This window comes from Sebastes umbrosus, chromosome 10 (assembly GCF_015220745.1).
Source record: "Sebastes umbrosus isolate fSebUmb1 chromosome 10, fSebUmb1.pri, whole genome shotgun sequence".
Taxonomy (NCBI): domain Eukaryota; kingdom Metazoa; phylum Chordata; class Actinopteri; order Perciformes; family Sebastidae; genus Sebastes; species Sebastes umbrosus.
The window spans coordinates 17,104,737-17,122,159 of record NC_051278.1 but is presented as its reverse complement, the minus strand read 5'-3'; the positions used below and the strand labels follow the sequence as shown (position 1 = coordinate 17,122,159).

At 37.0% G+C, this 17,423-nt stretch overlaps 1 protein-coding gene across 20 annotated transcripts in view; it reads left to right on the top strand.

Annotated features, from left to right (window-relative positions):
• Positions 1-512: 512 nt before the first annotated feature.
• Positions 513-17,423, top strand: part of dst (dystonin) — a 121,861-nt gene continuing 104,950 nt past the window's right edge. For 8 of the 20 annotated variants that reach the window (XM_037782658.1, XM_037782673.1, XM_037782664.1 and 5 more), the window contains exons 1-4: positions 514-911; positions 1,375-1,406; positions 2,668-2,856; positions 9,212-9,428. In XM_037782658.1, coding sequence (XP_037638586.1) covers positions 728-911; positions 1,375-1,406; positions 2,668-2,856; positions 9,212-9,428 — 622 coding nt within the window. In that variant the 5' untranslated portion in view covers positions 514-727. Of the gene's footprint in view, positions 912-1,374; positions 1,407-2,667; positions 2,857-8,769; positions 8,973-9,073; positions 9,098-9,211; positions 9,429-12,520; positions 13,067-17,423 lie in introns of those variants that run through there. The other 12 variants (XM_037782656.1, XM_037782666.1, XM_037782659.1 and 9 more) reach the window with 6 other exon arrangements.

Genomic DNA, 17,423 nt, shown 5'->3' with positions numbered 1-17,423 from the left:
ATGTATGTAAAAAATACAACCTAAATAGTGCATTAAAACAAATCAGTAAGATGTAAAAGAAATGTGAAAAAACAGCTATATAATATATCTTAAAACAGTAAATTAATTGTAAAATACTGTGAAATTAATAAAAAAAAACTGTATTTTTCATTAACAGTACAAAGCTGTAAATTTCAGCAACAGTATAATAATGTTAATTTTACAGTAACATAAAGGCAACCCTGCTGCCAGTTCTTTACTGTTATTTTACTGGGAAATTCTTAACAGTGTATGTCAGGATAATAATGCAATATGTTCCCCATGCACTGAGCTTGACAGACACACATGGGTCTGTATTAATCTGTATTGTCATTAACATGACAGCAGCATTATATCCTTTTGGTTCAGCAGCACTCTGCAGCAGATTATACTGCGATGCTCAGCTGAATCTGCTGACTCTCCCTGCTTAGAAAATAAATAAATAAATAAATACAACTTGCGTCCATGCTGAGTCATGCTGTTGTATACCTCACAATAATGATATCAATAGTCTGGGCTGTCTACTTTTGAAACCTGTGTGCTTTACTGGGTTTTGCTGTGCGATGCTTTTCATCTGTCAGTCAGAGTCTTTATTCTCATCTTGAGCTTCCAGCGACACAGAGAGGAGAGAGGAGAGAGGAGAGGAGTCTGCTGCTGCTGCTGCTGCTGTCTGAGGCTGCAGGATCTGATCTGTCCTACATCTCGTCTTATGATGATTGCGGCGGCGTTTTTGGTCCTGTTGAGGCCGTACAGCATCCAATGCGTGCTGCTGCTGTTGTTGCTTTTGCTCGGGACTATTGCGACTATTTTGTTTTTCTGCTGCTGGCATCGCAGGCTTCGTGATGGAAAGCATCCAATAAAATCAGTCCTATCCGGACGCACCAGGAGCCGAGGTGAGTATTTACGCATCAGCCAGGCCAGACGCATCTCTCCTCATCTCATGTTCTGGATCATACAGTCATGTTTTTATCTCTTCTAGCAAGCAAAGACAACCTATCTGCAGGATAAAGGAGAAAACAAACACATACTCATATAGGGCCTTATAAGTGTGAAGACAAGAGGGTGTTATTAGTTTGTAGCCTAAAATATCTGGAATTATTGTTAATTACATAAATGCATATGCTGACATGTTATAGGCTACTTTATGGTGAGTGTTAGATCATCAACAAGGAGAAAACAAACACATATACTAGGCCTTATAAGTGCAGACAAGAGGGTGTTATTAGTTTGTAGCTTATAGCCTAACATCATTATTGTTAATTATATAAATGCATATACTGACATGTTATAGGCTACTTTATGGTGAATGTTAGATCATAATATGTTATTCTAACAGCTGTTATCTGTCCTGTATAGTGGGCCTTCGGTCACATCATTTTCGATCAGAGGTAGGATGAACTTTTTTCATTATGGGGTTTGAGTCAGTTCTCTGTGTGTAATATCTATAGGAGGAATCACCAGGAGTTAAATGTGTGAAAGCCTTATGTAGCTTATGAGCTATTAAAGAAATAACATGAGACATGATTCAGTTATAAGCCTGTTTATTTGGACTTTTACTGAACTGCAGGACTATTTTAAGGACTGTGATGTGCGCAATGCGCATGTGTTAGAGGCTATCAATAAATAATGTGGGTGATTTTGCAGTTTCATTCTTTGAAGGAGGGTTGAAACTCTGTACATGGTGTATTCACAGAAACACTAAGTTAAAACTGAGCCCATTAGAAAACCCACTCTATTTTATGATGTGCTACATAAGCTATGTCATCATGTTTGATGCCCAAATGCGTCAAGGAGAGCTCTGTTTCCGTTTTACGCACTGTGATTTCAAAATAAAACTACAGAAATTGACGTAATCAAAATGCATGAAAACAACTTAAAACTAGCACTACCACCAAATTGCCTTCCTAGAATTAAAAATGTTATATTATGTCAAAAAGCTGTCTTAGTAGACATGTGTTTCAGTAACTTATTTGGATGGCATATGGAAAGGTTTTGTCTCAAACTATAAAAGGGGGTTTATGAAAAGTAACTGTGGCACATCTCAAGGCTTTTAGCAAACCCTTTGTTTATTGAAAGTGCCATATAGGCAGCTATCAGTTTCTTTTGCTGTAGATTACATTTGCATTTAATACACCGATGCCTAAAAATCAACCTTTTTTTGTGATTCTCTGTGGTTGTGAAGTTCCATAAGCAAAATGTTTCCTTCCATAGTAGGTGATGTTATTGAACCACAGGACACTGAATCCCTACTGGCTCTGTACTGTATGGCTGGGAGGGATTCAGTATCATGTTCAAGGGCACAACAGCAGGACAGCTGCTGAGTTTCAATATTGAAGAACAGCCTCTTTGATCATTACCTTCAAAAATATGAAGTTAAACAATAAACAGCTCTTAAAGAAAAACTAACAAAGAAAACAATAGATAATACCTCTAAACTGTTACATTGAGTAGTTTGTTTTTCCTTCTCCTGGTGATTGGAGTTGCTGAATCATCTTTCTGGGTGAAATCTAGGTCATATACCTCAACAGTGCCACCTAGTTTAAGAAACCTGATTGGAATCACACTTATTATTATGATGAGAGCTTTTAATTTCTGCGTCTGCTGAAAGTATAATCTGTTGCCAGCTTGACATCTGCTCATGTTTCCCAGGGCTTCAGGCACAGTCCACGTCACGCCAGAAGGAGCATACATGCTAGAGTGACAGAGGAAAAACCCAATCTGGTTGAGATCCCTGAAAGCGAACCTGATTCATCATCGACTCTAAGAAAACGCAAAGTGAAGAAGAGAGTCCTGCCAGAATTTTACCAGTCTGTACAAGTCACCCCAACACGCAAACCTGTAGGTACCCCATCCTCACCTGTAACCATGATTGATACTGATGCCTCCACAGGGCCATCAGTGTGCCTCTGAATCTGGTAATGAGTCAGCAGCTTGCTCAAGGGAAAGTGTTTGCCAACAGGGTGTTATTGTGTTGTTTCCTTGTGTATTGTTTAGTTATTGGTCAAAAGGTGAATATGGATTTAAAAAAAAAAAAAGCATGTTCACTTGTAATCATAGTCAGGCAAACATGTGAGACCTGCAGGTTTACCAAAAAACAGGGATCTCAAAGTCATTTCAAGTGCCCTTTCTATATATACAAATTCTATATACCCTAACTTAGCATGACTAATTTAACATTTTTCCAATAGGTAATCAAATTTTGTTTTAAATAATATATTTTTTAAAAGCCAAATATATACATTTTGTGTTAAAGAAACATTTGTTGATCACCAATTTAACCCATAAATGTGGCTAATATAAAGTTCTTTATTCAATTTTGGCCAACATACTAGTGTTTTTTACTTTAGCATGCAATTTCTAAAGATGCTGCAGCCTTGCATTAAAAAAGATGTTATAAATATCTTACATTAATAAGTCACAGGACATTAAACTCAAGTAAAAATCATTAATCCATGTAGTTAGGCAATTAGGTATTTACCTCAGGGAGTACACAAACATATCAAAAGGATTTTTACTGTTTTACTGTTTGAATTTCAAATGATAATCATATGCAAGAATTCATTTTGTCTTCGTTTGTAGTCATTTTAGTTGACATGCTGGTACGTGTCCCCTCTAATCCATTATAAGCCTGTTAACAAGTTACTATGTTGGCACGGCATGAGAACATAATATGTATCCTTGTATGGATCAACAGCTCAGCTCTTTAACAGCTTTATGCCTTCGGTGTTTCCTGTCTGCATCTTTATGTTTCCCTGTGAATTACTAACAAGAGTGTGCTCGCCATCCTTCAATACTTTCACCAGTTTCAGACAATGCAGTTAAAAGGTAAAGTGAGGAGGAAGACGGTATAACATCTGACCCACATATTGATCCATTTCTTCCTGGAAGAACAGCACAGGAACAGAGAGCTGAAGAAACACAGGGCCTCAGATGGAAATGTGTACTTATGTGAACATAAGGCATGACCTCACTGAACCCCTTTGGTTTGTTGGGCTTTCTTTATGCGCTGCTGCTTTAATCTGATATAATCTTTTTCTTGTTCTAGAGAAAAGAATCCGGATCCCACATTCACAACATCACCAAGTCTGTGGGTTGCTTTTGTCTGCTTTTTAATGTCATTTATTGTGTCCAGAATATTAAATATCCTACACAACCTTTATCACTATACTGCAAAGGGGTTATAGCTGTTACTGCTGTATACAATTCTAATTTAGTACAAGACTTGACATGTCAATGATGTTTGAACTGACTGTGTTCAGAGGAACTTATTGATCTGTTTGAAGCTGTTGCAACTCCCTGCTTCCATTAGTTGTGTTGCAATACTGTAGATAACAGGCTAAAAAAAACATACATATCAACTTGATCCGAGTTATGTCAATATGTTACCGTCACTTATGATGCGTTTAAATCAAATATTTTGTTGCCATGGTTAACACAAGATACACTTCATGTTTATATTGTATTGATACATTTGTTGTGCAGTTGAAAATAATTAACCTGGCGGTGAGCAAAAGATAAACAATTCAGTGTTTGTCCAATATAGGCAGAGGAGTTTCACATATTACTTGAACCACAACAAGAAGAGCAATTTGAAGATTTATGGAATCACGAGAGCTCAAAGATGTGCCGTAAGTGATCCCGTTGTAAGGCCTAGATCAGACTACCATGCATCATTCATGATATATTAGCATGTGTAGCCTACACTAAACTGCAACATGAATAATCCAGAATGATTGCCTTGTCTCGATGAAACAATATTTTGTGTTTTTAACTGATGATCTCTCAGTGTAAAGGAACTAACTATTTCACATATTCTATTCACAGCTGGTCAAGCGGTTGCAGTCCTGTTTTTATTTTATGTACAGAGGGTGCAACGCTAATGAATCTGGTCATGAATGGAATATTTTATAAATGCACCCGGATGTGTTATTTTGAAATGTGACTTATATTGAATAAGAACTGCACATTTAGCAAATAGACAATTTGAAGTATTCTGTCAGGGCTTGATCAAGACATTTTTTTCCCTGTAGCCACTTTACTTTCAAATGTTACTAACCAAGATAGTCAAATAGATGACATGTTATGTTATGTCCATTTTTTTTTTTTAACAGTAACCGCTCCGGAGCAAAGAATATAGCAAAGTATAAAGAGTTTTGTACGTTTCCTAATGGAGAGGATAAGCCTTGTATGGGAGGGTCTCTAATCCTACTTATCCATGTACAGTTTGCTCTTTATATGAAGGAAAGTGAACATACACTTATTCCTATAGCAGCCATACTAATAATTATTTCATAATAGCCAGCATTCATTTTCCTCGAATCATGTAGTTTTTTTCCTTTTAGTGGTAGGAATTATGAATAAGCAGAAAGCTGATAAAAATTGCAACACTAAGCTGTCTTTTCAGCACTGACTTTTATCCTGATGAAAAGTGATGCAGTGATGAAAAAGCTGCTAATATTAACAGCGTGTTGCTTTTATCAGCTCTGAGAGCAGATTCTCACTACTACTGCTGTTTAAAAATAGAAATGATGTTCTGTACCCCTGTAGAAATACAGGGTCAGAAGCTTTCAAGTTTATCCTCCACATTTCCATTTCATGTGCTAGCTCCAAGTTTACCTTTTAATAACACCAAGAAGACAATCCTGACTGCAGACTTGTTCCCTCATTATCTTCACAAATTAGCACTGAGCTCTTCAGGATAGCAGTCTGTGTTAAAGGTTGCATTTCCCCTTTTAAATACTGATTTATCATTAAGCAAATGAAGTGTCATCATACAGGTATTTTGCGCCCCACCCCTGTGCTTCACCATTATGTTGTGTTTACATTCTGTTGCTCAATCTCAGGTGTGTCAGGGTGCAGCAGGACATTGCAACAGAAAGCCATCATTATCATTTTCTATATGAGAATTGTGTTGCAGTTCTAGTTAGAGTTAAAAGTCTGCACAGATTCAAGGAAGAATAACACATCATCCACATAAGGATGCATTTAAAGGGGAACTATGTCCATTTTCAAAATGCATACAATGTTATTCCTATGGTCTAAAAACATTAGTAAACATGAACGACTCTCTCCCAAATCCAAAAACTAGAGTGGTAAACCTCAAACTTGTGATGTCGTAAGGTATAAGGTGTGGAGCTGCTCCATAGGCAATGAATGGGAAGAGATGTTATAGATGACACTGAGAGCACCCAGGGGAATGTACTGAGTATATGGATACATTTCCTGTTTCAAAACTGACAACACTACAACAGAATAAAGCTCATTTGTGTATAAAGAAGAAAACAAACATTCTGTGGGTCCATAAAATCAGCCTCCCATTCATTGTCTATGGAGCAGCTCCAGACTTTATACCCTATACCAGTGGTTCCCAACCTTTTTCCTTATGGGACCCCTTTTCTATCATTGAGTACTGACGACCCCTGACTAAGTGACATTTTTTATAGATATTTCATATTATATTCAATGCATAACAATAACAGTACAGAACAACAGATAAACTGTACAATTAACCCAAATAGTGAATGCAATAACTGCAGGAGGTTTGTGTAAAACAAGTGATCTTGAGCAGATTATTTCCTGTGAATGTTGCATCAGAGTTTTCCTGTTATTTTTTATGAACTTTTAATAGAAATCTCTGTCTGTATTATGTATTTTTTGTTTTATTTCAACAATCATACTTCTTCTTTTTTGAAAAATTCTGTGTTTTCTTTCTGACGTTTGGCTTTTGTTCCATTAGCTCTTTGGTTGTTTTAACTGCATACTTTTCTAATGCAGGACGAGGCTGTTTAGCAGAGAGGGAATATAGCTTGTGTTCACGTCTTCACCGTGCCCTTATACTGTTTATATCTTAAGTAATTATCCAAACTTTAAAAATTACAATTTCATTTAGTTTTCTTCACATGAATGCTGAGATTTAGGCCAACTGTATATATTTAAAAAAAAGTTGTCTTACAGCCCTTAAAATCAAGAAGGCCTCATGACCCCCCCATGTAGCTTTGGCGACCCACAGTGGGGGTTGTGACCCCCAAGTTGGGAAACAGTACCCTATGACATCACAAGTTTGAAAAAAATGGTGCCTTCAAATGAAACTCTTGAACTTGTGTTTACCACATGGGAAGTCATGTACACAATATGCTTGGCATTCAAGTGGTTAAATCATGGGAACACCGCTGCTAAGCAACGGCAATATTAACGACAGAGGCTAACAATTTAGCAACCTAGCAAGTGGGTAACATAATGTAGGAAATGCAAAGGCATAATGACAGAGAAAAAAAATTAGGTCGTTCGGAACATCAACATTTTCCTCAGACCTATTATAAAATTACAAAGAAAAACATTATGCGACTGAAATTACAATATATTACCTTATTATGCGACAAAAAAAATTCCACTTAAGAGGTCGTGAATACTACAAGAGGCGGGCGTTCATATGGACTCTTCTCGTGAACCACGACCCCATTTGAAGGCACCGTTACTTCTCTGGTTTCTGGCTTTGAGAAAGAGAGAATATGTTCACAAATATTGACTGAACTTTAGCAGGCTATGGAAATAACATATTGGAATTCTTAATTTGGGTGGTGTTCCCCTTTAATGGTATTAAGACTTTTCTTTTTTTTAATTAGATTTTGGTTAAATGGGTTTAAATTTAATCCCAGTTAAACCTACTTAAACCAATCCTTTTTTTGTGCTCCCATGGTCCTCTCCATCCTCTCAGGTAATTAGCTCAGCATATGAGAAGGCTTTCACTGCACCCTACACCCCCCATCTAACAGTGTGTAGGTGGTTATGTCATTGTGTCTCAGCAGTCTGCTCTCTGCACTGTAAACAATTGTTGTTAATTTACAGCAGGATTTCAACAGTATTAACCTGTTATTGCTAAAAAACAGTGCTTTACTGCTGATCAACTGTCTAAAGTATCATCAGTAACAGTTTCATGCAGTATTTTTTTAATTCTGGGACCTGATCTGCACATGTGAGGCTTGTACATCGTACATGATTGTAAAATCAGTGAATTAGCTCTGTTCTTCACTCACATGTTGTTATGGTTTGCATTCTGTGCTTGTAGCCAGCTATAGACAGACATTTTGGGAAAATTGTCAACAAGTCTATTATAGCCTTTTTCCTAACAAGTGCCTTTAATTGTATTTAGTGTGACTATTCCTATGTCTGTAACCTGCTAAGTCTATTCATCTAGGCACAAAATAATGTTTATTAAAATGTATGTAAAAAATACAACCTAAATAGTGCATTAAAACAAATCAGTAAGATAATGTAAAAAAAAAAGAAGGTGAAAAACAGCTATATAATATATCTTTAAACAGTAAATTAACTGTAAAATACTGTGAAATTAATAAAAAAAAAAACAACGGTATTTTTCATTAACAGTACAAAGCTGTAAATTTCAGCATTACAGTATAATAATGTTAATTTTACAGTAACATAAAGGCAACCCTGCTGCAGGTTCTTTACTGTTATTTTACTGGAAAATTCTTAACAGTGTGTGGATCTAATGTGCATATGTTGTGTGAACCCCTTGCCCTCTCATTACCCCTTGCTTTTTGTATGTTTATCTGTAGCCATCCCAGCACCTTTTGTGTGCAGGGATGGCGCTCTAACACCAGCGAGCTGCTGTTTGTTGGCGTTGGCTCCACCTGGTATATGACGCGCAGCAGACACATGCACAGTCTGCTCTCCCATCACCAGTCCAAGCTCTGCCTCGAACAGCACACAGAGTACCATCCTCTCAGCCTCTCTGGAGATACATCTGACATCACCTCCCATCCTTAATGCGTATAGATAAGAGACTGGCTGGAGAGCATCCCTCTAAGGGCGTGGCAGCAGCACCCTCTTTTTTTACATATTGACGCACAAAATGTGTGACTGAAGGGTGGGAAGCTTATTACGCCCAAATTGTTATTTTTCTTCCAGCTGACAGCTTCTCCATGTATACACTGGTAAGTCTTATTGTTGACCTGGCGGGGGAGCCAGATACTATTCATTTCATTACCTTTTTTTTATTTGGCTCAATCTGTTTTTTTTTATTGTTATGAATCATTGCGCACTTTGACCCATGATGATGGTGAGAAATAACGTGATTTGTGCGGCTGTGTGCTTATTCATGCTGACTGTGTATGTGAGGAGCATTGTTCTTCTTCTTCTTCTTTACCACCCTGTTTTTCTTTTGTCTACACAGAGCTCCAGCTCGGGAAATCCTTCCCTGCACTGCTCCACCATGTCTTCCTCGCAGGATTTCTCAGACGAGGATGACTACAGTGTAAAGTCCGGGTCTGCATCACCTGCACCCGGAGACACTTTACCCTGGAACCTGCCCAGGCATGAGAGGTCCAAGAGGAAGATACAGGGAGGATCCGTGCTGGATCCGGCCGAGAGAGCCGTGCTCCGGATCGCAGGTGAGTCAGCCAGTTTTGCTTGTTGTGTCCGGATATTGCATGCTAATGTTACTGTAAGGAGGAAAACAAGGAGCTGCGATATAGGCTGCATATGGAAGCTGCATTGTGACTAGTCGAGCTGGATATTCTCCACCGTTTTATTTATAGGGGCATATTCAGGGTCTGGATGTGTGGTATAGCCTATAATGTGATGGTATTTTGGGCTGCTCTTATTCTGGAAAGGATGTCTTAAAATTAGGCTTTTTTTTTTTTTTTTAACTCTACTCTTTCTTTTTGTCATTATTATTATTATTATTTCTTTTCTTGGTTTTGTTTTGTTTTTGAATGTTGAGGTTGTTTTCTCTAAGTGTACTTGTTTGTCTGTGAGCTCATTTACTTAAAAGTTGGTTTATAGACTGTTGTAATTACAAACAGTGGATTGCATATATGAAAACAGCCTTGAAAAAAAGGAAAAAATAAAGTATATATATAAAAAAAAAAAAAATGAGGCTTATCATAGGGGGTTTTGGATATGTGGTGCATTATTAAGATTTTTCTTTCATTTTCATCAGTAGCTTAAAGACCCATTTTTTTTAATTGTATCATTTTGTATATGAATTATTTCAACAGATAATAAAAGTCAGGTTGGTAAGTTCAGAAAATATAACAAATACTTCTGATATGGACTGTTGTTTGTTTTTAATAACATGCTTTGAGGACTAAAGTTTTATAGCACTTAATTATTTTAGAATGATACTTTGACATTATTTGACGTTGTAAAAGATACAGATATAGCCTGTGTACACACTTTAATAGACGTTGATATGTCAATCAAAAGATTAAGTACATGTAGGCATATAAGCCAAGTATACATAGACTATTCTGTATACTTGTCAGTACGAGCCAAGTATACTTAGATATTTCTGTATACTTGTTATTACAAGCCTAGTATACATAGACTTTTCTTCTTTTTTTTTTACATGCTAATGTTACTGTAAGGAGAACAACAATGAGCGAATAGAGGCTGCGATATAGGGTGCATATGGAGGCTGCATTACCTTATTGTGACTAGTCGAGGTGTTTCTTCTACCCAGTTTTATTTATAGGGACATATTCAGGGTCTGGATGTGTTGGTAGCCTACATGTGATGGTATTTTGGGCTGCTCTTATTCTGTATAAGGATGCCTTAAAATTAGGCTAATCATAGGGGGTTTCTGGATATGTGGTGCATTATTAAGCTATGATTTTTCTTTAATTTTCATCAGTAGCTTAAAGACCCAATTTTTTTAATTGTATCATTTTGTATATTAAACTATTCAACAGATAATAAAAGTCAGGTTGGTAAGTTCAGAAAACAACAAATTACTTTCGATATGGACTCTTTGATAACATCCTTAGAGGATTAAAGTTTTATAGCACTTAATTATTTTAGAATGATACTTTGACATTATTTGAGGTTGTAAAATCCCTGTCAGATATAGCCTGTGCACACACTTTAATAGACTGCTCTCTCATAAAGTAAGCACAGCTACAAGCCAAGTATACCTTTCTGTAGACATATAAGGCAAGAATACTTAATTATACTTTTCTTAAGTATATCTCCATCAAAAGATTAAGTACAAGTAGGCCTATAAGTTAAGTATACATAGACTTTTCTGTATACTTGTCATTATGAGTCAAGTATACTTAGACTTTTCTGTATCCTTGTCAGTATGAGCCAAGTATATTTAGGCTTTTCTGTATACTTGTCAGTATGAGCCAAGTATACTTAGATATTTCCGTATACTTGACAGTATGAGCCAAGTATACTTTGATTTTTCTGTACACTTGTCAGTATGAGCCAAGTATACTTCGACTTTTCTGTATACTTGTCAGTATGAGCCAAGTATACTTAGGCTTTTCTGTATACTTGTCAGTATGAGCCAAGTATATTTAGTCTTTTCTGTATACTTGTCAGTATAAGCCAAGTATACTTAGACTTTTCTGTATACTTGACAGTATTAACCAAGTATACCTACAGTTTTCTGTATACTTGTCAGTATAAGCCAAGTATACTCAGACTTTTCTGTATACTTGTCAATGTGAGCCAAGTAGATTTTTCTGTATACTTGTCAATGTGAGCCAAGTAGACTTTTCTGTATACTTGTCAGTATGAGCCAAGTAGACTTAGACTTTTCTGTATAGCCTACTTGTTATTATAAGCCAAGTATACTTAGACTTTTCTGTATACTTGTCAGTATGAGCCAAGTATACGCACATATACTTTTGTTAAGTATATCTCCGATAAATACGTAAGAAGTGAACTGACAGTAAACCTTGTTATTTTAAGTTGAAAAGAAGTATACTAATAGCACAGTTGAATAAACTTCTATTTGGTAGGCCCATCAGATGTCGATATAGGGGCTTTTGTGGGTGAAGTTTGGCACCTTATGTGAATCTGTGTGACATGAATGAAAGCTGATGGACAGCAAAAGACATTTCAAATTTGTAAATCCGGCACAGTTTTAAATGTCTGAAGTCTTTGGCAGGTGGACAACAACGAAAAAGATACAGAGGCGACTGACAAGGAAACGCTTTTATTATCATTAGACACTGTACAAAATGAACAATTCATTCAGTCTGGTTTTGACATCTTAATTTGCCCTACTGATGCCAATTACTGCATATTTGGTTAGATTGGGGAATATTTAGCCTCTTGTGTTAAGAAAATAAGATTAAATTTGTTATTCTAATCGCATGCTAATGTTACTGTAAGGAGAAAAACAATGAGCGAATAGGCTACGATATACGGTGCATATGGAGGCCTCATTAGCTTATTGCGACTAGTCGAGGTCTATCTTCTATCTATCTATTTTGGCTGCTCTTATTCTGGATAGGATGCCTTAAAATTAGGCTAATCATAGTTTTTTTTGGATATATGGTGCATTATTAAGCTATGAATTTTCATCAGTAGCTTAAAGACCCAATTTTTTTAATTGTTACATTTTGTATATGAATTATTTCAACAAATAATAAAAGTCTGGTTGGTAAATTGAGAAAATAACAAATACTAAAAAAATGTTAGGAGCTGGTACAGAGGCGCCTGACAAGGAAAAGCATGTATTATTATTACACACTGTAAAAAATGAACAATTCATTCAGTCTGGTTTTGACATCTTAATTTACCCTACTGATGCCAATTCCTGCACATTTGGTTAGAACTAGGGAATAAGTAGCCTCTTGTGTTAAAAAAAAAGAAAAAAAAAAAGCATTTTTTACTCTAATCGTATTTAAGAGTCATTGGCTCATTGGATTTTTTTTTAAGACAGACATTTTTTTGCAGCGCAGCACGTCCGGTAGTCCTTCCTATCAGTGTGGTGCGCTCTGGACAGGAAGTGTCTCCTATTGGATGAAGCGCACACAAGGGAGGGATGTAGGGCGTTTCCTTTCAGTGCAACAACAGCGCCGATCACTCTCCAGTCCTCAGCACATACACATGCATACAAACACACACACACATATACACACATGCACGCTGTGTCCCTGTCCTCCACTGCTGGTGGTGAATGTCCAGTTTAGTGGAGCCCTGGTTATGGCTCAGTACGCACCGCAGGCTCATGGTCTCACGGACGAACAGGAATACCTCCAAGCATATGAGGATGTTTTGGAAAAATATAAAGGTAGGATCAGTGCTGATTGGGTTTTTGTTTAGGCTTTTGGGGACGATGAAGAACTGATTGCTGCTTGACAGTTCAATAAATGTCAGCCTGTCCTCCTCACTCTGTGGTGACCGGCTGGTTCTTGGTGTCTTTATCCCTGCTGCAGTGGAAAAGTGGGAATATTTCCTGCATGACATCACATTAGGCTGCATTTTAGTAGCCAAGACAAAGGCTTTATTATGAATTTTTGTTAGATTAGTGGATTATTTTTCTTGTTTAAGCTGTGAAATATATGTCATTTATTGTAAAATTGAGAGGTTGAAACAGTGAATATATTTTATTCTTATTTTATTCTAACGTTTTTATCTATTCTTTTGTTATTATACTGTTTACTTGCACCAACAAAACCAAAGCAAATTCCTAGTGTATACCTCTGTATAGTGTATAGTCTGTTATTTTTAGTAAATCATACTTTCATAATGTAAATTATCTATTTTTTTTGTGGTGAATATCATTGACTGAATATTGCTCAGCTGATCTATGTGGTGTCTCAAGGCTGACAGGACAATGACATTAGCTGTTATATGGAAATATATATGTCGTTTATTGTTAAATAGAAAGTTGAAACAGAGAAATCAAGTCTGTTGTTTTTAGTAAATCCTACTTTCATAATGTAAATTATGTATTTTTGTGGTGAATATCATTGACTGAATATTGCTCAGCTGATCTATGTATGTGGTGTCTCAAGGCTGACAGGACAATGACATAGCAGGGTGAGGCCTCAGCTCTTATGTCACTTAATGCATAGCTGCTCCTTTTGAGTCTATATGATCTCATTAATTAGAGCAGAGATCCAATCACACATGAGAGGTCCATGTTATTCAGCGTCTCTTTTTTGACAGTTCTAGAGCTCGCTGACAAAAATCCTACACATGCACTCTGAGGCCAGGCCTGAGGAGATCTGGTGGAGCTGAACTCAAACTGACAGCAGCGGTTTTAACTCTTGTGTTTCCTCTCCGCAGAAGAAACCAAAGCAAAATGGCACTAAATGGCGTATAATGTACACTGTTGTACTGAATGCTTGGCCGTGAGCGTGTTCTCCTCTCAGCTGTTGAGTGTTGTAGTCAGCAGGGCCAGTCAGCTGTGGTATAAGGCTTAAACGCCCTGACTGGACTCTAATGGGATCATATGATGTAGCATCATTAGGAATCTGGAGCTGTTGTCTTCAGGCAGAGGAGCTGTGAGCTTCTATCACTAAACTACCATCCTGCGATTGGTTTTTACATTTTCTATATTGATTATTGGGGGATATTCGACTCCTGCTAGTTGTTGCATGAACGATGAACTTTGCAAAGAACGGTAAGACCTTTTTTTGGTATTTTCCTGATAATTTTACTAGGAAAGTTCAAAATGTAGGGAAGTGTTGTAGCCTCACAGTAATGCTACTGATTTTTTATTTGTTGTCTCAATTTAAACATTTAAAACTGACACAATTTAGTGTTTTTTCTTATCAATACGTGTGGCTATTGAGTGATCCTGGTGGAAACTTAAGATCAGCTGGTGGGCTAATCATTACTTCTAGCAAACTCACCTACAACCCTGTTTCCAACATCTTTGTTTACATCATTCTTCTCATGGCAGAAAAAGAAACATTCCAGCTTTGACTGTTGAAGCAGAAAGAAGTCATCAACATTTATTTACTAGAGTTCAGTTAAGGAGAGAGGATTACCAATTCATAATTTATTTGCAAAGTTGTGGGCTGCTTGTGTCTGAGACTGAGATGATAATCTACACGTTAAGATTTACAAAAGTGAGAGGAAAGCTTTAGAAAGTTAGATCTTAGTTTGTAGAAGTTAATGTAAACAATGCCATTGTAAGCAGTGTATTTGAGTATATATGACTATATTATAAGGCTGAGAAATGTGTCTTTACAGTCATGAAAATGGCTTAGAACTGTATTTATTGTTTCCATAAAAAGTTTGTTTGCTTCTCCATCGCTTAGATATTTTTCTATAAGCAAAGCGCTGGAAAAATCCCTGTTTTTATTGTTATTTTAGTTTTATTTGCAGTTGATGGGATCACCCAGAGCCCCAAGCTTCTGTCCATGTGATGCGTAGAGAATAACATGAAGACATTTTCATAACAACATCATCAACAGTAACCAACAAACACAACCAAACAGACCAGTAAACAGCCAGCGGGCTATAGCTCTACAGTAGGAAACAGAAGGGTCTTTGTCTCACCAAATCAAGATGGATCATTTTCATAATTATCCGTACAAGTTAATGGGTTAACGCAAATTTGTTTTAACACCACTAATTTCTTAAACGCATTAATGCAGTCACTCTTCTGGAGATTGTAGTGGGCTCAGTTTTGAAAGAGTGAAGGTACTGGCATCATATGAAACTAGAAAACATAAGGAATCCATTGGTACCAACCATGTCATACTAGCTCGTCGCGAAGGAGGTTAAATAACGCTCCGAACTTGCACTAAATTTTGGTGAGGAAAAACTATGGGTAACTTCTATGGGTACCAACGAGTCTCCCCTTTACAGACATGCCCACTTTATGATAATCAAGTCAGCACACTGACACACTGACAGCTGTTGTTGCCTGTTGGGCTTGAATTTGCCATGTTATGATTTGAACATATTTCTAAATGCAGTACCTGTGAGGGTTTCTGGACAATGAGGATGATAAGAGTATTAAATACTTGACAAATCTCCCTTCAAGGTACATTTTGAACAGATATAATTTGCAATAAATCGCGATTAATCATGGACAATTATGTGATTAATCGTGATTAAATATTTGAATCGATTAACAGCCCTAGTTATTATCTGTGCTGTTGAGTTGATCTTTCTGCTCGTCATTTGTTGTCTGTCATCAAACACCTCTGTGTGAATGTCAGTTGTCAGTTTCTGAGAAAAGATAATAACTGGAGGAAAAAGATGTACTTCTAAGGCTTCATTGTAGTGAGTGTGTGCTATGTGGTGTGTTGTGCCGTGCTGTTGTTCACCACCAGTGTGACCTTTGGTGAACTCTGTCAGAAATAAATTTACATATTTCAAGATGAAAGAAATGCTGTACTATGAACTTCTGAACTGTGTTTGAAAGTTTAGTTTTAGTTTTTGGTGACTAAGCATAACAGTCACGGTTGACTGGGAGCATGCATGTAGTTGTTATTGCTCTAGCTGTACGAAAGAATGCCACACTAATTAGGTATTAGAGTTAATAGTACACTTAACAGAGGATTTGCTGAAATTCAATGCAGGCTTTACAAAAGAATGTACACTCGAGGAATGAGTTAATTGCACGGTTTCTTTGACACATACAACAATTCATGGCGCTGGGCAGTGGCTGTGTGGGATCACACTGTTCCTGCAGAGCCTGCTCGGCAGGCCATCAGCATGACGGGGCCACTGAGTTCCCCCAACAGTTGATCATCCTCTGACATCAGGAAAGATTTAATGGATTAGACATTTGGTGGTTCAGTCAGGTCTTCTTGACTTGCTGTTCATTTTGTTTTTAAGATGCCATATGGCGTAAATTATATATTTGAACCCAAATAAACATCTTTCTCATTGAGAGTCCTGCCAGAAAATCTGAATTCAAGCTTGAGAAACAGTTTATTTTCAGAATTTCTGACCTGATTTTCAATGCTCATGCACAGATTTTTATTATAGGGCTTTCAATCTATTGAAATATTTAATCACATGATAGTCCATAGTTAATCACGATAATCACAAATGAATTGCACATTTTTTATCTGTTCAAAATGTACCTTAAAGGGAGATCTGTCAAGTATTTAATACTCTTATCAACATGGGAGTGGACAAATGTCCTTGCTTTATGCAAATGTATGTATATATTTATTATTGGAAATCAATTAACAACACAAAATAATGACAAATATTGTCCAGAAACCCTCACAGGTACTGCATTTAGCATAAACAAATATGCTCAAATCATAACATGGCAAACTCAAGCCCAACAGGCAACAACAGCTGTCAGTGTGTCAGTGTGCTGACTTGACTATGCATGACTAAACTGCATGTGATCATCATAAAGTGGGCATGTCTGTAAAGGGGAGACTCGTGGGTACCCATACAACCCATTCACATTCATATATTATTTTGGGGTCAGAGGTCAAGGGATCAAGGGGCCAAAATGTAGTGCAAGTTGTGAGCGTTATTTAGCCTCCTTCACGACAAGCTAGTATGACATGGTTGGTACCAATGGATTCCCTAGTTTTCTTTTATGCCATGGTGAAGATCTTCACTCTAGCTTTAAAACTGCGCTTGTTACAACCTCCAAAAATAGCGGTGGGCCTTTGGATTTTTAAGAGCTTAATTAAAAATCTAAATTTCTGTTAATG